Source organism: Rousettus aegyptiacus, unplaced genomic scaffold (genome assembly GCF_014176215.1).
Source record: "Rousettus aegyptiacus isolate mRouAeg1 unplaced genomic scaffold, mRouAeg1.p scaffold_m13_p_7, whole genome shotgun sequence".
Taxonomy (NCBI): Eukaryota; Metazoa; Chordata; class Mammalia; order Chiroptera; family Pteropodidae; genus Rousettus; species Rousettus aegyptiacus.
In genome coordinates, this window is record NW_023416310.1 from 14893246 (window position 1) to 14913022 (window position 19777).

The 19777-nt window shown below is 46.7% G+C and overlaps 1 protein-coding gene and 1 pseudogene across 1 annotated transcript in view; one reads left to right on the forward strand and one right to left on the reverse strand.

Annotated features, from left to right (window-relative positions):
* Nucleotides 1-10: 10 nt before the first annotated feature.
* The window catches only part of IFT172 (intraflagellar transport 172), a 32568-nt gene continuing 12801 nt past the window's right edge, over nt 11-19777 (reverse strand). The window contains exons 15-48 of the mRNA XM_016145370.2: nt 19423-19535; nt 18398-18565; nt 15678-15814; nt 15333-15440; nt 13878-13962; nt 13497-13589; nt 12912-12989; nt 12421-12669; nt 12168-12246; nt 11835-11955; nt 11505-11649; nt 10129-10218; nt 9457-9554; nt 9146-9281; nt 8944-9060; nt 8497-8639; nt 7339-7432; nt 7118-7182; nt 6745-6925; nt 6396-6505; nt 6148-6277; nt 4234-4332; nt 3920-4029; nt 3726-3789; nt 3523-3609; nt 3130-3246; nt 2459-2569; nt 2165-2284; nt 1541-1636; nt 1284-1343; nt 1100-1198; nt 641-794; nt 359-450; nt 11-152 (exon numbers count right to left, since the gene is read on the reverse strand). Of these exons, the coding sequence (XP_016000856.2) occupies nt 63-152; nt 359-450; nt 641-794; nt 1100-1198; nt 1284-1343; nt 1541-1636; nt 2165-2284; nt 2459-2569; nt 3130-3246; nt 3523-3609; nt 3726-3789; nt 3920-4029; nt 4234-4332; nt 6148-6277; nt 6396-6505; nt 6745-6925; nt 7118-7182; nt 7339-7432; nt 8497-8639; nt 8944-9060; nt 9146-9281; nt 9457-9554; nt 10129-10218; nt 11505-11649; nt 11835-11955; nt 12168-12246; nt 12421-12669; nt 12912-12989; nt 13497-13589; nt 13878-13962; nt 15333-15440; nt 15678-15814; nt 18398-18565; nt 19423-19535 (3839 nt within the window). The 3' untranslated portion in view covers nt 11-62. The remainder of the gene's footprint in view (nt 153-358; nt 451-640; nt 795-1099; nt 1199-1283; nt 1344-1540; nt 1637-2164; nt 2285-2458; nt 2570-3129; nt 3247-3522; nt 3610-3725; nt 3790-3919; nt 4030-4233; nt 4333-6147; nt 6278-6395; nt 6506-6744; nt 6926-7117; nt 7183-7338; nt 7433-8496; nt 8640-8943; nt 9061-9145; nt 9282-9456; nt 9555-10128; nt 10219-11504; nt 11650-11834; nt 11956-12167; nt 12247-12420; nt 12670-12911; nt 12990-13496; nt 13590-13877; nt 13963-15332; nt 15441-15677; nt 15815-18397; nt 18566-19422; nt 19536-19777) is intronic.
* LOC118606223 lies at nt 7571-7689 on the forward strand (annotated as a pseudogene).

Sequence of the window (19777 nt, forward strand, 5' to 3'; positions counted from 1 at the left end):
GTGGTCTCAGTTACTTACAAGACTTTAATAACAGAGAGAACTTAATATTCTTCCCTGAGTATTTACTGAAAGGAAAAGCTGGTGCTGGGTAGCCCTCCACACCACTGACTGATGAATTTCAGCACATCCTGGCACACTGGGCTGTGGGAGGTCTGTGAGTAAACAAAAAGAACAAGAGAGGAACTCATCAGTGCTGAAAAAAACATTCCTGCTATAAAGAAAATCAGCTCTAGCTCAGTATGCACAGCAGGGCTTAGGACCTGCACCTGCCTTCTTGACGATCCCACCCTTCCAGTGGGATTGTTTGTCCAGTGCTGCCTGCCCTCCCTGCCCCATCCTTCAGGTCTCCCTCTCTAACCTTGATAGCCATAAGGAACTTATTCCAGTTGTCCTTGTTAGCTGCCTTCCCTGGCCGCTTAAATTCAATTTTGTTCCTCAGAATGGGGTATCCTATGGGGGAAGAAAAAAAGATGAACTGAGGTTTGATAGGGATTGAGGGTGAAAACTAATTAAGGGGTAGAAAGTAGGATGTTCTTATCCTCTTCATCCTTTACTGAATCACAGTAAAAGTTTCTTGATCCAGCTGCTTTTCCCTCCTTTCCACCCACCACAGAATGGGGAGTGCTATAGGGTTCTGTACCTGTAATGAGGCAGGGCAGTGCCCGGACTCCAGTGCTTGCTGCCACCAGGGAAGCCTCATAGGCACCGCGCTCATCCCGAGGCAGAACCTGCTCCAGCCGCTGGTCCATAGAGACTGTGAGCACCCAGTCTCGAACCTCTTCTCTCTGGGCCTCCTGGGAAGAACAGAGGAAACAGCAGCTTTATGCAGGGCAAATGGAGGGTGGTGAGTGTGTGTGGCAGGGGACGGTCTCTGAGCTATCCTTTTAATGATAAATGATGCTCGTGGATTGGGGGTCACAGTCACGGCCTCAGCTGTTTCCTTTGCTTCTGCTTTTCCTGAAGGAGTGATGAGGGCAGAGGCCCTTCCAAGGGTGTTGCTGACTGATGCCCAGAGTGGGGAGGACCAACCTAAAGTGCCTCCTTTCTCAGTGCACTCAACACTGGTGAGGCCTCCTGTTCTCCAATCCTGTGCCCTTACCGGTACATGCTGCTTGGCTGGGAGTGGCACCTCAAAGGGAATGTCTGTATCCTGAAAGTCAGAGTGGTCAAGGGCATCCAGAGTCCCCTCTTCGATTGCCTGCAGCAGAGTGGGCAGCCATGGGATAGGGACGGCTTATGACAGGCAAAACCTCCCAAACTCTGGGCACTACTTCCCTACTCACATCAGTCAGATCCAAAAAGCGGTTGAGGAAGATGAATGCCATGTTCTCCCAGCCGACTGCCTACAAAAAAGTTGCAAGTGGGAGTGAGCAGCTGGGCTTAGATGCTGCTCCAGAATGCAGGCAGGGGGAAGAAATCAGAAAGATACAGGAAAACGATATTCTCCTTAACATCAGCCCCACACTCAGATGGGACATTATACCTTCCAATTTTTGATTTCCTTACCTCCTCTACCCCACCCTTCCTCATCTCAGCTCACCTTGGCAGCAATGCCTGCTTCATAGAAGGCCTTGTCTGCAGGTAGCAGCTGGGTGTGACGCAAGAGCGAAACTGAAAGCCTGGCAGCCACAGTTTCCTATGGATTAAAGTCAAAGCATTATGATCCTGGCACTACAGTGACTGAGCCACCACACCCAATTACCTTATAACTAAGGCAGCCACAGAACCAGAAAATCAACAATCAATATTAAACTGCTCTGGATCTCAAGCAGTTTGGGGTCTTAGTTTTTCCACTTGCATGGTAGAGCTGGGCATAGGTTATTTCTAAATTTCCTTCCAACTCTAGAATTCAATCATCCAAGTACATGAAATGAACAATTACTATCATGAATAAGCCAAAGGTATGTGTATAAGGGGTCAAAACAAATGAGATTTGAAAGTTTAAGCATAATGAGGCTGGAGCTATATGGGCACAGAGCCCTAAAGAGATCAAAGGAGTATGGGAAGAAAACCACCTCAGCAAGGCTTAAAGCTTTATTTAAACAGAGAGAAGTTAGGAGAAAAGTGGGCCATGCTTGAGAATCCAGAACTTGAATTCATTTGACTTCGTACATTTGAATGTGGCATCCTTACGACTCGAGTGCTCCTCCCCCCTCCGTCTTACCAGCTGTTTGACACTCTGGGCTGCAGAGCGAGTAGCATAGTAATGAGCGATCAGCAGCATTGTCTCAAATTCTTCGTGGGCTGGAGAGTTTGCCTCACTGGACTTCACCAGGTTTTCACACTAGAGTAGGAAGAAAGCACAGCCTGGGTCAGAGGAGTACCAGGGCCACAGAGTGGTCAACTCCTGGCCACCTGGACAGAGGAAGGTATAATAAGATATATATGCATGAAAGAAGAGACAAGGACAGGCACAGGTGGAGTAGCCTTATCACTGTTGTCGACCCGACTTCCTCACCAGGTTGAAGAGGACATCCCGAAGATCAGCCCAGTTGTGATAGGCCTCAGCACTGTTGGTCCCAGGAGAGCTCACCATGTCAGTGAAGATCCTTTTGTAGATGTTGAAGTTCTGAAGGTAGAGGGGGTAAAAGGAGCTGAGTGAGGCCAGTGGACGTGGGTTCAAAGATGGTAGAACAGGCTATAAATGTGTATGTGTGGAGGAGCTAGGGGCCAGTGATGTAAAATTGTGTTGATTATTTTTTAGGGAAGAGAAAAAAGAGGAAGAAAATAATTTTTTACTAACTGGTGCTGTGACTGTGGACAAATGTGTGAATGTGAATACATAGTCCCAGTGTGAATGGGCTAATATTCCAGAGAGCTGTGATGCTCAGATAGGAGAGCAGTAGCCATTCACCAGAGGAAGTCAATGAAGCCCTAGAGGTGTATGTGGGATTTATCCCTGAAAGACTATTCTCTGTGTGCCAGCTAAGAGCTTGGGAGGTAGTTGGTGTTTTTCAATGGTTAAATCCTCTAGAGAGGCTATATGCTTCAGAAGAGAGTAGGTGCAGTCTCTGGGCATGATGCTGATCAAAGAATCCTTTAAGACAGTTTTTGAGGGAGTGGGTGGTTCTTGAGGAGAAGGAAACAATCTCCTTGAGGATACATTCATCCCCAGGTGCAAGCCGGTACCTGTGGGTTAGCAGGGGCTCCGTGTTGCACATACAGGGCCAGTGCCTGGGCATAGCCACCCTCTCGGATCAGATGCGTCGCATACAAAGCCACGTACTTGTGCAGAATCTTGTAGTTCTGTCCCGGGGGTGGAGGAAAAATATGGGGGAGGATGGGATCAGTAAGCCTGGACAGTGAGGCTGGGGTGGTGACTTGAGGCTGCGGATTTGTTCAGGAGGCAAAGGGTATATGCAAGCCAGGCCTAGCCTGGCCTCTGACCCCAACTTCAGAGTGAGGAAGACTGAGCTCTTTGATATTGATTAGGCATCTTTGGGGTTTGGGCTTTGGAGAGATACAGCTCTGGGCAAGGGAACATGTACAGGAGGGCTGGGAACGGGAGGAAGAGGGCATTACCTGCTTGGTAGCCGTTTCAATGCACTTGTCCCACTGGCCCTGCTCCACATACAGGTCCAAAGCAGCCACCACATCCACACCCACCAGCTATGGATCAATTAAAAAGACAGAGTTATGCAAGGAAAGAGGTGACGTGTCGGGCAAGAGAGAATCTCTTGAGCCTCGCCACGTGTTCTGCCCCGTGCTAACTCCCCAAGCCTCACCGAGTCCACTTTGCCCTGGTTCTTGAGGAACTCTTTATAGTGCTGGTCCACATAGTCTTCATACCTGTGAAGGTGTGTAGAAATCTCACACTTGATGGTCCCGGGATGCAAACCTTTCCCATGAGAACTTTCTCCCAGTCTTTACAAAAGGAAGTAAAAGAGAATTTCCCAGTGAGAAGGGGGCGTGTGCTTACCGGGGATCTAACTCCTTGGCCACACGCTTGGCCTTGTTCCACTCCTCCCCCTCAATGAAAGCATCGATGGCTTCCTTGACCAGGTCCAGGTTCAGATAGAGCTCTGCGGCCTGAGGTGGGAAATCAGAGACTGGAGGGAAATCTTTCCCCTCCGCTTCTTAGTCTCCCCTCTGTAAACTCTCTCCTCTGTTTCCCCCAAACCACGTGTCACACCTGCCAAGAGGCCCACCTCACACACTTCCCTGCGCGTAGGCATCACCATTCCACCTGTCTCTGTGGAGTCGATGCCTTTTCAGTCCCCGCACCCTACTTACTGCGCTGTGCTTTCCAATTCCGATCAGCTGGGGTCCTACAGCCCGAACTACTTCCAGACTGCGTTGGGGCGGCAGAAACTTGATAGAGAGTTCAGCTGCCTGGGTGGTTGAACAGAAGATGGAGTCCTTGGCTTGATCTGGTTTTTCCTCTAGCTGCCAACTTCCTTAAACTCCCTCACCTTCTGCCCTCCTGGGAAAGGCCTGCCTCATGGTCCATCGGAGCCTTTTAAATGCCCATCAGAGAACCTATCTAGTACCTCTTAGCTCAGCCTCCTTCAGGCACTCTCTTTGCTGTCTAAGGTCACTGCATTTGGTCCTGCCATCTTTGACAAACTGGTTTCTCAAGTGCTTTGCCACAGATAGAATCTTGATAGCATAGTATAGAGAAAGACACCCTAAAATAGGAGTCCAGGACATTCTGTAAATATTTGTGTTGGGTTTTTCTGAGCCTTAGTTTCTTCATTGTAAGAGTGATGGTTGGTTTAGATTTGTACTATCCAGAATAGTAGCCACTAGTCACATGTAGTTAGTCCCAACCGAGATGGGCTACAAGGTTAAACACGCAGTGAAAGTCAAAGACTTAGCATGAAAAAAGGAATGTACAATATCTCAATAAATTCTTATATTAATTACATGTTGAAATAATAGTTTAGATATATTGGGTTAAATAAAATGTTATAATTATTTTCACTTGTTTCTTTTTACGTATTTGAATTCAGCTAATCAGAAAATTTTAAATAGCATGTGACATACCTCTGCGACCTGCACTACATTTCTATTGGATGGTGCTGGTCTACGTATCTTGGAAACACCTTCCAAACCTGTAACTCAGTAATTCTACAAACTCAAAATTCTATAAGCTCACTCTGTTCCCACTGTGATGCTGACATCCTTACCAGATTTTAACTTCCACAGGGTTTAGTTTAGTTATAGATTATGCTAATCCTCCTGGTCTTTTCCTCACTTATTCTTGCCTCTCTTTCTTTACCTGCCAAACCCTTCAAGGCTTAAAGTGCCCTCCATCCAGGAAGCCATCCTCTGACCAATCTGAAGGTCTAGTCATGCACAGACCCATGTAAACAATGCCCCAGAGTAAGACACAGCAGATGCTTAATAAATACTTGCTGATTAAAATCTGCTAAACTCTCATAACCAATCATCAGTCCTTCGTTCTACTTCCTTCCCCTCCAACTTTAAGGGGCTATTCAATCACAAGGCCTCAGAAGCCTAAGGGAAATTTTGCAAGGGCATCATCACATCAACATTTTGTTTAGAGGGCTGATCAATCTTGCCCCCTCATAACTCCTAATACCATATTTCCCTGAATTTAAAGCACATCGTTTAAACTGTATGTGTATCCTGATCTCAAAGATACTAAGATGTGATTTTATATATATGTCTTAGAACTGATGAACCATATTGGCTTGGCTTAATCTCCTCGAGGCTCTTTTCAGGAGCTCCTGGGGAGAAGACTCTGTTTTCTTCATGGCTTCCATCTGGCCTCAGCTCAGGGTCTAGATTTGCCCTTCCAGCTCTGGTCCCAGGTCTATCTTCTCCCTCACAAAGCCTCCCTGACTCCTTTAGCCCAGGAAGATCTCACCCTTCTCTGAACTGCACTTTGAATTATAGACTTTAGTGACCACTAAACGATCACTCAGATACAGTATTAATTAACTGAGCCACATGTTAGCCTAACTCCTCCCAAATTCTGGCTGTCAGGGTTCTATCTTACATGCCCATTTATAGCCTTCATAGGTTCTGGATCTATCAGCCAGCAAGCACTCAATGGATACCTACTACCTGATTGAAAACAAAAAGGCACAGGAGGAAAAAGACGAATGTCTGAGAAGGAATGCTGGGTGTGAACAGCGGCCTGGGGAAGCGGAGGGCCAGGAGAGGTGTGGCGGACCTCACCTTCATCCAGCACTTCTCCACCAGGCTGCTGCTTCCTGAGTCCCGCACTTTGAGGTAGCAGTCAACTGCACGACTATACTCTCCGGCCTGCTCCCACTGTCGCGCTTGTTCCACGAGTCCCTCCATGCCCCTGTAGAGGCGGGAGTGCTTATGACCAGGAATGGCGAGAGGCAGTGTGGCCTATCCTCTGCACACCTTATGACCCACTGCTTAGCCCTGCCAACATTTCCGGGCCCCCGGCTTCATACCTGGCCCCCTTCTTGGAAGCTTCCCGCTCATACTCTTCCTGTAGCGCCTCTAGCTGGCCAGGTACATAGTCCTTGCAAATCCGCAGGGCATCGCTCCATAATCCAGCCTCCTGCTCAGAGTTGCAGGTATCAGGAGGGTCGAGGCAGGTATGACAGCTTCCGACTGCTACACGTGTGCTATGGTCCACTGATTCCTGGCTATTTGGACCTCTCTTCTCATTCCTTTCTCTCCTTCCGCCTCCCCAGTGCTAACCTCCTGATCTTTCTCAGTATCAGAGGTCGGTGTAGTGTTCTGTGGGCTCTCATACACTCTCACCCTCCCCTCATGGGCCTGAATCCAGTGCCTGACCTTATAATAATTGAGGGCCAGGCCTGGTCTCTGGGCCCGAAGCAGTAGTCCTTCCGCTTTCTGAAAGTCCTTCTCCTCCAAGGCCCCCCGGGCCTGTCCCACAAGCACCTCAGCGACGCTGTCAGGGTCATGGGCCTCGGCCACACGCTGAGCAGCCTCCCAATCCTGGTTATGGACAAACCTGCTTCCAGATGGGGACATGGGAGAGGCTAAGTATAGGACTGAGGTCTCAACAGTGGGAGGCAAACAACCATGTCACTGAAGGGGTACAAGAGTTATTGGTACTAGCTTTAGATGAAGGTAAGGATGATAATAAAAGATCCTAGGGCTAGCCCTGGGAGGACAGGATGAAGGAATTCATGGAGCGACTCACATGAGGACTGCTTCCTTGGGTTTACCGGCCCTGATGAATTCAGCTTCAGCCTCTTCAAATTTACCCTATAGGGAAAGAAAGACAGCCATACAGGATGAAGAGACTGGCATCACAAGCAGTCATGAGACAGGAGGTGTGAATGCCTGGCAGCAGTGTGCTAGGGGTGGAAAGGAGGGCTCTATGGCCAGGATCAAAGCAACGGAGAAGAATCACATTCATACCTCGTCCTCCAGGTACATAGCATATCTGAGATGAATCTCAGGAGTTTTGTGCTTGAGGGCCAGCCGAGAGAGTTCAAAAGCAAATTCAAAGGAGCTGAAAGAGAAGGTGCAGATAAGGTTTGCCTACTCAATACTTTCTACTGTAAAAGGAAAAGAGGAAGAGAGGGCAAGAGAAAACAGAAACGGCAAGAATTGACGGGAAGAATAGGGACAGATTAAGAAAAACAATTGAGTCTATGGCCATGCCACCCTGAACGTGCCCAATCTCATCCGATCTCAGGAGCTGAGCAGGGTCGGGCCTGGTTAGTACTTGGATGGGGGACCACCTAGGAATATCAGGCACTGTAGGTGTTTTAAATAAATAAGGAAAGAAGGGAGGGAGGGAGGGATAGAGGAGGAGGGAGGGAGCAAGGGAGGGAGGGAGGGGGAGAGAGAGGGGGGAAGGAAGGAAGGAAGGAAGGAAGGAAGGAAGGAAGGAAGGAAGGAAGGAAGGAAGGAAGAGAAAGAAAGTGAGCATTGATATGAAGTGCTAGAGAAACAGACAGATGTAAAGGAAGATAGGCAGGCGGCCCTGTGATGATTGCATCACCGTGGATCAGGAGACACGTGAAAAAGCCTGTGTTTCCCCTGAGAGAGTGTGAAGGAGTGGATGGGCGGTGGGGGGGGGGGGAAGGAGGAGTGAGCCTCTTAGCACTGTGCTATCCTAGTGCTCCCCCCTCCTCCTGAGCCACATCTACATTAGCAGAAAGAGACTCTCGAAAAGAGTAAGGCTGCCCGCAGTGCTCAGACAGGATGCACATTACTACTGGCATTGCTAACATTTACTGAAGAAAAGCTAATTTTGCATTTAATGGAATCACACTTGCATTACTCAGAAGTTACTGGTTCAGTGCATTTTAGCTTTCAAAGCTGTTCTCTCTCTACCCTTCTCCTTAGAACAGCCAAAGATAAAACACTGTTCTGAGCCTTCGGGGAACGGGAGCAGAGTTACTAATCCATTCTTGCCTCTCCACAGGTCCTTCCAAGGATCTCTCTTGTTCATATTTCTTCACTCTGCCTTAGCTTTTGGAAGCACTTTTGAGTTATATGTCAATTTTCTTTTTCTATGTAGAGGCTCTGTCTGGAAAGGGGTCAGTTGAGAGAAAGGTAGGGCCTCACCAGTTGTCAGCAGCATGGTCAACAGCAGCTTCCAGGAGTCCCAGCTTATTAAGCAGTCTAACTGCAGCCTCTCCTCCCAGGCTCTTGGCCCACAGATAGGCCACATGTTTGTGGGCATTAGCTCCTCCATGAGCCTTGGCCACCTGTAAAGCAAAGCCATTCAGCAATCCTCCAGTGCAAGGAGTACCTGGCTGCTCCCTTCTCATCTCTGACCTGACCTTGGCTAGACAAAGATCAGGTACCTGGGTTAGAACGACAGCATCTCTTAAATAGCTTAGGGTCCAAGGATGGATTTTGGGTAGTCCACAAACCCTTAAAATTACATGAGAATTTCTGTGTGTAGGTGTGGACATCTTTCAAAGAAACCACAGTCAGGTTAGAACTAGATGGTCACTTGAGAGTGAGGAGAAGGATGGCTGTACCCCTAGTGTGGCTTGGACTCCTTACCCGGTAGGCCTCTTCCCAAAGCCCATTGGACCGGTACATGTTCACTGTTGCCTTCCATTCCTGGGCCTCGAGGTAGTGATACTCAGCCTCCTGTAGTCGGCCTTCAGTCTCCAGCTCCTGGGGAAAAGTGGGTCAGGATGGAGAGAGGGGAAGGTGGAGCCTATTTGAGGAAGAGATGGGCAGGGACAGGAGAAGGGCTCACCTTGCCCAGATGCAGGTGTGTGTCACTAAGGAGATCTGGGTGGTGCTTCCCTACCAGGCGGATCATGTCATCATACAGCTTGTGCTTTTTGAACATGGTGATGGCAAGATCGGGCTCTTCCACTGTCACGTACAGCCTGGGGATGGGAGATACACCTGGGGCCTCCTAGACCCAAGTTCCTGCTGCCAGATTGTTCCTAAGAAGTCCTATCACTGCCTTCTGGGCAGAGGGCACAAACCTTCTGACCCCATCCAACCCTCCAGCCCTAAAGACTCATCTCCCTCCACACCTACTGTGGGGCCTTGGCTCACCTTTCAGCCTCGCGGTACTTGCCCTGCTTCTCCATCTCCTGAGCCTGGGTGATGTACAGCACCGACACATCTTCTGGTCTCATGCACTTCATCGCCAGCTGTGCACATAGCAAGAGTAGCCTCAGGTGCCAATTCCCAAGAGAAGCAGAGGGTTATGCAGAGCGATCAGGGAAGTGGGGCTTAAGGAAACCCATTTTCTCAGGAACTCTGAACTTTACCAGCAGCCACAGGAGTTTGGTTTACACCCACTCTCCTAGTCAGCTCAGGGAATTTTAAGTACATAAGGAGTAAGGTAAGAACTACATTCCGCTAAGGCAGGAGGGTCAGAGGTACCCGGTGCTGGGGGCGCATGTTCCCGTTACCATCCTCCTACTGCATTCTGGGAGGAGGAGCGAGAACGCAGTTGCCCAGGTCACTAGAGTGTCAGGGGTGGTATTCCAGACTCTCCAGCTCTCAAACCCATCTGCTCTTCAGAATTACAGGTTTGGGAATACAGCCTCTCTTCATTCTTGCCTTTCCCTGCGGCTAGGGCTCAAAGTTACCCAGGCCATATTCCGGTACTTGCTCAGCTTTCTGGGAACACATGGAGGTGGGAGATGGGAGACTAAGGAAAGTGGCACCGCGGCCACGAAGGCAGAATTCTCTTATCGCGAACTCCATGCCCTTGTCTACCTTGTGGGCCTGCTCCCAGCGGCCGGCCTGGGTGTACATGTCTATCGCATCTTTTGTCCGGTCTCCCTTAATGTAGAGCTCCTCCGCAATCTGTGGATGAGAGAGGCAGATGCAAAATGTTAGAACGACAGAGTTAAGGCAGCCTGCAGGAGGAAAGAACCACCGTAGCCGGGAGGGAGCGGAGCCTGGGATATCACAACTGTACAGTAACAGAGGAGAAAAGATGACTATGGGTGTCTCGGACTTTCCACCGTTTTGAAAAAAAAGACCAGCCAAAAAACAGCATGAAGACAATACAACAGGAATTCAAAAGGGCCTCGCCTTAGGATGTGGAGAAAAGGGAACCCACTATTGGTGGGATTGCAAATTGGTACAGCCACCATGGGAAACAGTCTGGAGGTACCTCAAAAAATTAAAAATAGAACTGCCTTATGACCCAGCAATTCCACTTCTGGGCATTTATTTGAAGAAATCCAGAACACTAATTCGAAAAAATATGTGCACCTGTATGTTCACTCCAGTGTTATTTATAATAGCCAAGATATAAATGCCACCTAAGTGTCCATCAATAGACAACTGGGTAAAGAAGGTGGAGTACGTATAGACAATGGACTGGTACTCGGCCATGAAAAAGAATGAAATCTTACCATTTGTGACAACCTGGATGAACTTGGAGTGTGTTTTGCTAAGTGAAATAAGTCAGACAGAGAAAGACAAATACTATATGATTTCACTTATATGCGAAATCTAAAGAACAAAATAAATGAACAAACAAAACAGAAACAGACTCATAGATACAGAGAACAAACTGATGATTGCCCGGTGGGAGTGGGGTTATGGGGCTGGCAGAAAAAGGTGAAGGGATTAAGAAGTACGATTGCTAGTTACAAAACAGTCATGGGGATATAAAGTACAGCATTGTAAAAACTATGCATAGTGCCAGGTGGGTGCTAATTGGGGGGATCACTTCGTAAAGGATGTAAACATCTAATTACTATGCTGTATACCTGAAACTAATATAGAATAATCCTGAATATCAACTGTAATTAAAAAATAAAATAAAATAAAATAAAATAAAAGGCTTCGAATTTCTGCAATGCAAGGCAATTCTATATCATAACTCAGTTGGAATTATTCATGAAGAATCACTCACATTGGCACAGGAGAGTTAGAGACTTGCTCTGTATCTTTGGTAGAGGGGTTTGTGTCATGTTGGAATGAAATAAGGCAGTGAACTGCTTTCTTCCCATTCAGGATGGTGATGCTGCTGGGCCCCAGAAAGGATTTGGTGAGGTGGCTTCCATTTCCTGCTCTGGGTTCTCCCCCGTTATCCTGGACTGCATGGCCTCAGGCTGCAGAAAGGGGCTCTTCCTCACCTCATACTCCTGCAGAGATGCATAGTGTTGGGCCACCCGAGGATAGTATTTGGACGCAGTGTTCCGGTCCTGTAGATCTAATATATAAATTGCCTTCTTCCACTGGCGGGCACCCAAGGCAGCCTCAATTGCCTTAATGGAGCACCTGGCATAGTTGGGAAAGACATAAATAGGTCTGAGGAAAGGGGAAGACAGATGGGCGTAAAGAGGCACCTCGCACATACTCCACCTTATGTTTTGAGCTCTCTCTCCCTTTAGGCCTTAGTGCCATTACTTGCCCAGCACCTCTCGCCTCATGCCAATCTCCTTTACGTCCCCAGACCACCATACCTGGCTTCAATATAGTGATTAATGGCTGCATCGAGCTGCTTCTGCTGCACCAAGTGGTCGCCCCACGCCTCCTCCAGTCTCACCACCTCCACTGGGAACGCCAACCGAGCCAGCTCCACCGCTGCCGGACATGGAGAGGCAACTCAGCTCAGACTTCCAAGGAGAGGACTCAGGAAAAGTAAGACAGGGAAGTGAGGTGTGGAAAACAGGTGAGAAGTTGAGCTGTGGAGAACTGAAGCCAGTCATCCTGAACAGATGCACCGAAACAGGTGCTGGGAAACTGTTTGGTTAAGAGTCTACAACACTGAAGGATGGGTTGTGGACGGCTAGTACCTTTCATGAAGGCGTTGCCTTTACAGTAGCACTCCAGGGCCCGCTGTGGATTTCGAATCTTCTCAAAGAGATCACCTGCCTGTTAACACATACTATATCATAACAATACCCCTACTATATAGGGAATCAAGTGTCAATGCTAAAAGGAAGAGAATAGCCAGTCAGGGTGGGCTATGAACACTAAGACTCCTCTGGCTAGGACAGTGACACTGAGCCCTGGAGACAAGGGACAGGAACAGGAAGCCAGCCATACCCTTTCGTACAGTTCCCCCTTAATAAGGGCTGCGGTGATGTGTTCTACCAGCTCGGTGTTGGCTAGCAGTTCCTCTCGGGTCAGCACCAGCCGAGCAGCTCTGGCAGGGAGCCCTGCTTTCAGGTAGAGGCTGATGGCTGCCAGCCCATCCCCTTGGCTCTCCTGTAGTTCACCTGCTCGCTCCTCTTGCTGCGTGTCCATCAGCCACTGGTAGTAACCTCGACGCAGCTTCTCCAGGGCAGGGTGCCCCTGGACACACAACAGAAGAGAACTAGGAATCACATCCCTCCTTCTCGCTCTGCTGCTTCCCATGCTTCTCCGGTCCCACCATAACCACGGAAATCCTCCTGGACAGCAATGTTCTAAGTCCTCACCAGATCAGCTCTGAGCCCCAACCCCGCTGCAGTTCCTACAGCCTCCATGGCAAGAGCAGGTTTCTGATATTGGTGGAACCGAGTTCCGAACCACTGTGGAGAAGACAGAACCAGTACCTTAGCCTCAGCCACGGCGATACACTCGTCCCAACGGTGTAGCTCCTGGTACATGTCCATGGCCTCCTCGACAGCATTCTAGAGGAACCCGCGCAGAGGAAAGAGGAACATCAGGAAGATATGAGGATAAGAAATCAGGAAGCTCTCCTCATCCTGGCTAGGATGGCAGCCCACATGGCCTTTACTTGTACACAAGCAGAGGTGGATTTATTGTGAACTAAAAGAAACTTAAGCTTCAGGGCACCTTATGCTGAAGGAACCAAGGCAGTTTTACTTAAAAAGGGCTCCTCACATTGTACAAGCTTTGGACCCCACAAAACCTGGATCTACCTCCACGCACAAGAATTACAAAGACAGGCTCCGGAGTATGAAGGGAGACAGACTTTTTACGAAAGAAACAGTAATTCTAAGGAGTAATGCAGAGGAGGAAAATGAGGAGCAAAATTAATGGTATAAACATTTCTGAAAGTTCTCCCCAAATCTTCGGAAGCCCGGCCAACCGGTGCTCTTTCCTCCCCTGAGTTTGCCTCATTTTTTTTTCCCCCTCTGGTCTCTTCTTCTGTCAGGTCTCTCTTCTCCTATTACCTGTTCCAAGAAGATCATTTCGGCCAATTTGTAGTTCTTCTCCAGCATAGCTAGACGGGCTCGGACCTGATAAAAGTCAGTTCCTTCTCCACCCTGCAGGGAAAAGGGAGGTCCTGGTTATCCTGTTATTCTGTCTGTGCGGGCTGAGACAGGAAGGCAAGAGAGTCATGGAAGCTAAAAGATTTGGGAAGCTGAAAAACTTTGCGGGGCTTAGAGGCTGGAGGTTTGACAAGCAATTCCAAAATGGTCCAACTTAAGGTGCAGGTGGGGTGGGCAGGGTAGAAGAAATTAGCTATGGCTGGAAAGCTAGGAACCGTGGAGCTGAGGACTAAGAGAAATCTCAGCTGGAGAAACTGAGTAAATCAGGAGGATGATACTTGCGTATTCCCGAGACACTTGATCTGCAATCTCATTGGTCTCATGCAGGAACCGAGCTTTGGCTACATGGCCCAAAGCAGAAAAGCACCTGGAGTACGAAAGTAATAACAGTAATGTTATCATAGGATCATCATTAATTCAACGGCTTAGCACCGTTCTTACCAGAACTAGAGATACAAAGGGGTTAAGACAGATGAGGGCCTTGCTCTCAGGGAACTTACTTTCTAGCGGAAATGAATAATTAGTAGATGAGTAAACAAAGATAATTTGAGAAAATGAAAAAAAAATGTATGATATGATGGACAGTAACTGAGGGGACTATTTAAGTTGGTAGTCAGAAAAGGCCTATGGAGCTGACATTTGAGCTGAGACCTGAAATCATGAAAGAGGCAGTAATGGTAAGAGGAGGAAAAATTATTCCAGGCCGAGAGGACAGCTAGCATAAAAGCTCTATGGTAGCAGTGAGCTTGGCATGCTCGAAGGGCCAAAAGGATGCCAGTGCAGCTGGAGACCAGTGGGCAGGTTGGGACCTGGTATGACAAGGAAGAAGAGGCCAACTATCGTAGGGCCTTGGGACATGGCAAAAAGTTTCGCTTTTCTAAGTACGATAGTAAATTACTGGTAGGTGCTGAGCAAGTAAATGACATAATCAAATTTATGGGGTTTTTTGTTTTTTTTGTTTTTGTTTCTTAGCTGCTATGGGACGAATGGATCATAGGGGTATACGAATAGTCTTAGTGAGGTTACTTAAGAGGCTTTTGTAACCCTGCAGGTAGGAGATGGTGGTGGCCGGTTCTAGGGTGGAGACAATAGAGTTGAACAAATTAGAGATTCAGCGTATATTTTGAAGACCATGGGTCAGAGTCTCTAGGACTTGCTGATAGTCTAGCTGTGGCGGGTATGGGGGAAAAAAGGATTAAGGATGACTCCTGCCCAAAGCAACAGTAGTCGACGTTTACGGAGCGCTTACCATCTGTGCTCTCTTACTTGTTCTTCACTACCACTACCATTCTTCTCTACTGTCCTCTCAGGCAAATTCTAATATCCCTATTTTACATTGAGAAAATCGAGAAACCAAGGCTTCGGAAGATTATATAATCTCTCCAAGGTTACATAAGCGGGTAAATGGAACCAAGATTTGAACTCAAAGAATCTGGACTCCCAAGTTTGTCCCTATTAACTGCACTCGTATACCATACTCAGAATATATACATCGATGCATGGACTGTGGGGGTATGGGTGTTACAGACTTTGAAGGGGCACACCTAGTTACTCGAAGGGACAGCGAAAACAGTAAAAGACATAATCTAGGATTTCCTGTGGAAGGGTTCTATTACATTTGTAGGCATGGGAAGGGAAGCAGTGCCTTAATAATAGATAAGAGCAGCCCACACATAAAACACCCACGTGGTCGGCCCTTGTAGCCACTGGGCACCTCGGCCCTACAGCCCTCCTCACCTCTCGGCAATGTGTAGCTGCCTTGCCTCTAGTGCCAGTTTACTCAAGGTTTTCCACATTGCCTCTGTTTCTGGGGTCATTTCCAGAGTCTCCAAAAAGGCTGTTGCCCTGGGGAAGGAAGGAACCGAAGCACAAAGGATGAGTCCAGGGTCAGGAGGACAAACAAGGAATACTGGTGATGGGGCGTGGCCGGGAAGACCAGGCGATTTTTTGTCCTTTTTGTCTAATCTCTTTCGATCACTCGGTCCTGTTTAGATACGGCCAATTTTACAACCCACCCCAGGTTTTCCTCTCTCAGAACCAGGCTTTCCCATCACCTTGCTGGTTACCAGCCCATCCCCTCACCGGGTGTAGTTGCCGTCATCAATGGCTGTTCCAAACTCGATAAGGCCCTCGTCCAGTGTGTAGGCAACTGTAGTCACACCTTCGGTCACCATCACCTCGGTCTTTCCCCCGCCCCGCTCCAGACCTATGACATCACCCTGTAAAAATTCACCCCGCCCCGAATTTCAGGTTAGTTGTTTCCACTGCAGAACAGACCCACTCTCACCCAATGCTAGTGGTCGCACAGAGGGCATTATAGTGGCCCTCGTTTTCTTAACATTTAACTTCTCTCAAGAAGATAAAACTTCCTTATCGATGGTACTGTTCTTGGGTTAAAGCACACTCACAGCTATGAAGGCGCTAATGCATGGAGGTAAGGTGACGAAGGGTGGCATCTACGCCTGCTTCCAGTAATACTATAACTAGGTATTCTTAAGGATCCTCCCCTTAAAATACAGCTTGTACCTGGCATACTTTTTAATGCACTGCTGAGTTCAAATGGAGAAATCACAATGAATGCTTCCTACCCCCTCTGCCACCCTTCCCCCTGAAAGGAAGGAAGGAAGGAAGAAGAAATGAAAGCAAAATAGATGAAAGGAAAGCAAAGGAAGGGAAGAGAAAAGGAAACAGGTCAGGAAGCTAAAACCTGAGCAGGAAAATATGAGAGGTGAGCAAGTGGGAAGGGCACAGTTGCTCTGAAGGCAAACACAGTATTGGGAGAATAATAAACCTTGGGTCCTCCAGCAGGACGGGGAGGTCAAATGTGAGACTCCCTCATTAGACCTGGGATCCTCTCTTCAGTAAAGGGAACAAAATTAATATGCCTGATTCCTGCAGAAGCAAACACAAATCATGTCTGGAGGAAAATGTCCATTTTAGGTCTTTGGGATTCCAAAAAATTCAATGTGATATGAGCTTGTAATAAAAAAATATACTAAAATACAAGTTAACAGACCACTATAAAGAGTAAACAATAATTACAAACAACAATTTGGACCTCCAAGGATTTCAGATATTAAAAATATCAGTTCTTAAACAAGTCATGGAATATAAAATAATTATAAGTGGAATGTTTGAAGACCTAAAAGACAAAACAAAAAAATTAAGCAAGGAACAAGAAACTATCAAAAATGATCAGGCATATTGGAGGAAAAAATATATAACCATATAAAAAATTAAATTTTTAAAGTGAAAAACTCAATGGATGGTTTAAATAGCAGATTAGACAATGATGAAAGTGAATCAATGAACTGAAATGTGTACCTAAAGAAATTATCCAGAAGGTTGCATGGAGAGAGGAGAAAGGAAATATGAAAGAGGTTAAAAAAGGAATAAAAGACAGGACAAGAAATCTAACATATGCCTAATTGGAGTTCTGCTGGAGAGACTAGAGAATGCAAGAGAAACAGCAATGTTTGAAGAGATAATGGCTGAGACATTTCCAAGACTGATAAAAATCTGTATACTCAGAAGTACAGAAAGCATAATTCATACCAAACAGGATAAATACAATAGAATTTATATTAAGACACACTGCAGTAAAACTTCAAAACACCTAAGAAAAAGATTTTAAAAGCAACCAGAGAGAAAAGACAGATCACCTACATGGAAAGGACTGTTAAGATTCTCAGAACCACAAAGGAAGTCAATCAATGGGCCAAGAAAAATTAACTGCCAATCTAGAATTGGGTAGTGAGCCCAAGCATCTTTCCAGAATAAAAAGGTTTTCAGATCATCAAAACTGAGCATTTATTATCAAAAGACTTTCTTTCAAGAAGAAAAATAACTTCAGAGGGAAGACTGGCAATGCAAAAATAAAGGGTGAACAGAGAAACTGGCACCATGATGGTGAATCTAAACAAATTCTGTCTGTAGAAAATAATAATGTCTCACTTTGGAGATAATGAAAGAGAACTAAAATACTGGACAACGATGGCAAAGGAGAAGTCATCAACATTGAAGTCATGTAAGGTCCTTGTATTGTTTGTGGGTTTGGGGGTGTTGGGGGGATGGGTGTGGGTGAGAGGGTGATCCCGATCAACCTTAGTCTTTGTTAATTTAGGTACAAGGTAAATTTTCAAGGGTAACCACTATAGAAACAGGATGTGTAACTGCCAAAGCAAAAAAAAAAAAAAAAAAAGTGAAAAATGAGTGTTTAGAAAAGGACAAACGAACCAAAATATCCAACCTTAATCAGTCTAAAATGAGGCAAGAAAGGAGAAAAAAGAATATAGAAAAAGAACAAAAAGAGAGTATCAAGTGCTCTAGCCACACCCATCAGTCATCCTAGCCTGGCGCAGGGGCCTCTCTTCTATTTTCACGGGTTCCTCCCAGATTTTGGAAGATTACTTGAGTGTACGTGATATAATAGGATAGGACAGAGGGTCTGATCTGCAGTCTGAGAAAAAAGGAACTGCAACTCTGAATGGCTTATAAGGGAGAATCAGCACATGAGGACATGACAAAACTGCCCCTCCGAGCTGGGATCTTCCAGCCTAAGGGAATTCCTAGTTATGATGTGATGAATTCTCAGGGCCACTGTCAGAGAGACCCAAACTCCAAGCATCTAATAATATAATGTCAGGAGTCTGGGGCCTGGTTCACTATGCGGAAGAAGTCTAAGCTGATCGACTCCATCGCAGGAATTATGGGTGGTGGGCAACAAGTAACCTTTGGAGCCTCATCAGTGCTCTAATTAATCAGCCTGACACTATGTCTGAGGTGGCCTGGTGTTGACATACCCTTATAGAGGACATGGTGACTCTCTCAGGTGCCTCAATGTTGTACCACACACAGAGGCTATTTCGGTTCTGAGCTACCAGCACATCACTTCCTGGGACCCACTGCACGTAGGAGCAGAAGTTGAGGATCATTGTCTTAGAGCAGCTTTCAATATCATATAGATGCAACTGAAAATGGAAGAGGTAGACAGCATGATTAGAAGAGGTTATAAGGTGTCTTCTGATCTTGACCATTTCCCCAATGGTAAAATGTGGCGAGCGAACCCACCGGTTGGGTATATGCTGAATTTCAAAACTTATTGACCTGCAATCCTTGAAGTTTAGGCAGGGATGGCATATTCTGACTCTGGCCAAATAAGAGCAAAGATATACATCCTAGTAATTTGACTTAGGTGAAGGTCAAACTTTCATTCTGTGAATAACTCTGGGCTGGGGTTATCAGACTGGATTACAAAATTAAGGCCACCAGACAAATTAAATGGTCTGGAAATGTGACATGGCTTTCATATCCAATGAAAATAAAATGGAAAATCACCAGGTAGTCTCTCTGTCCCTGAGGCTGAACTCTCTGGTGATACCATGTTGAGATCAAAATCAATAAGGGTTAGGAGAACGCTGTCCTCAAGCCAGCTGCGATGCTGTCTAACAAGTGAAGCTAAAGAGCACTGAAGCAGTGGTTGTGGGGAAAGGTCAGCTAGGCCCGAGGAAGAGGGACACAGGGGTAAGGACGTTTCAGCACAGCACAGACTGGTGAAAACAGAGAAACCAACTCCCAGATTTCCCTCCTGACCTTGGTGCCATCATGATACCATCTCTTTATGGGTAATATTGGATGGCTTGTGATATCAGATCGTTGATATCAGATCAGATCAAAGAATGTTGATTCTTCTGTGCCTTTTGCTATGCTAATGGCATAGCAACAAGAAAGTATGTCCCATTCTGCCCCCCACAATCCCTGGTAGCAGCTAGTACCACATCCTCTACAGACAAGCCAATGCTAAAACCTTAGTAACAACCCTCCTCACACGAAGTTTGCGGTCCCTGAAGAGAAGCTTGTGCCCAGTCTCATTAAGTTCCAGCCAATCGACCCGGCTCTCATGGCTGACAGTGCCAATGTTGTAGCCACCAATCAAATCCACTAGAGAGTAAAGGAGACAGGGTTAAGAAGAGGCATTCCATATAATCATACACAGGACATGAGGCAGCCTGCAGAAGTCTGGCCTTATAATCATACATTGGGCTTTATGAATGTTTTATTAGTCTAGACTATGTCCTAAGGGATGCAAATGACCAATACAATAAAACCTTCTAAAATCATATAGGTTTTGTTTAACTCTGTAGTTAACTCCAAAGGTCTAGACCCATCAAAAAGAGTCTCTG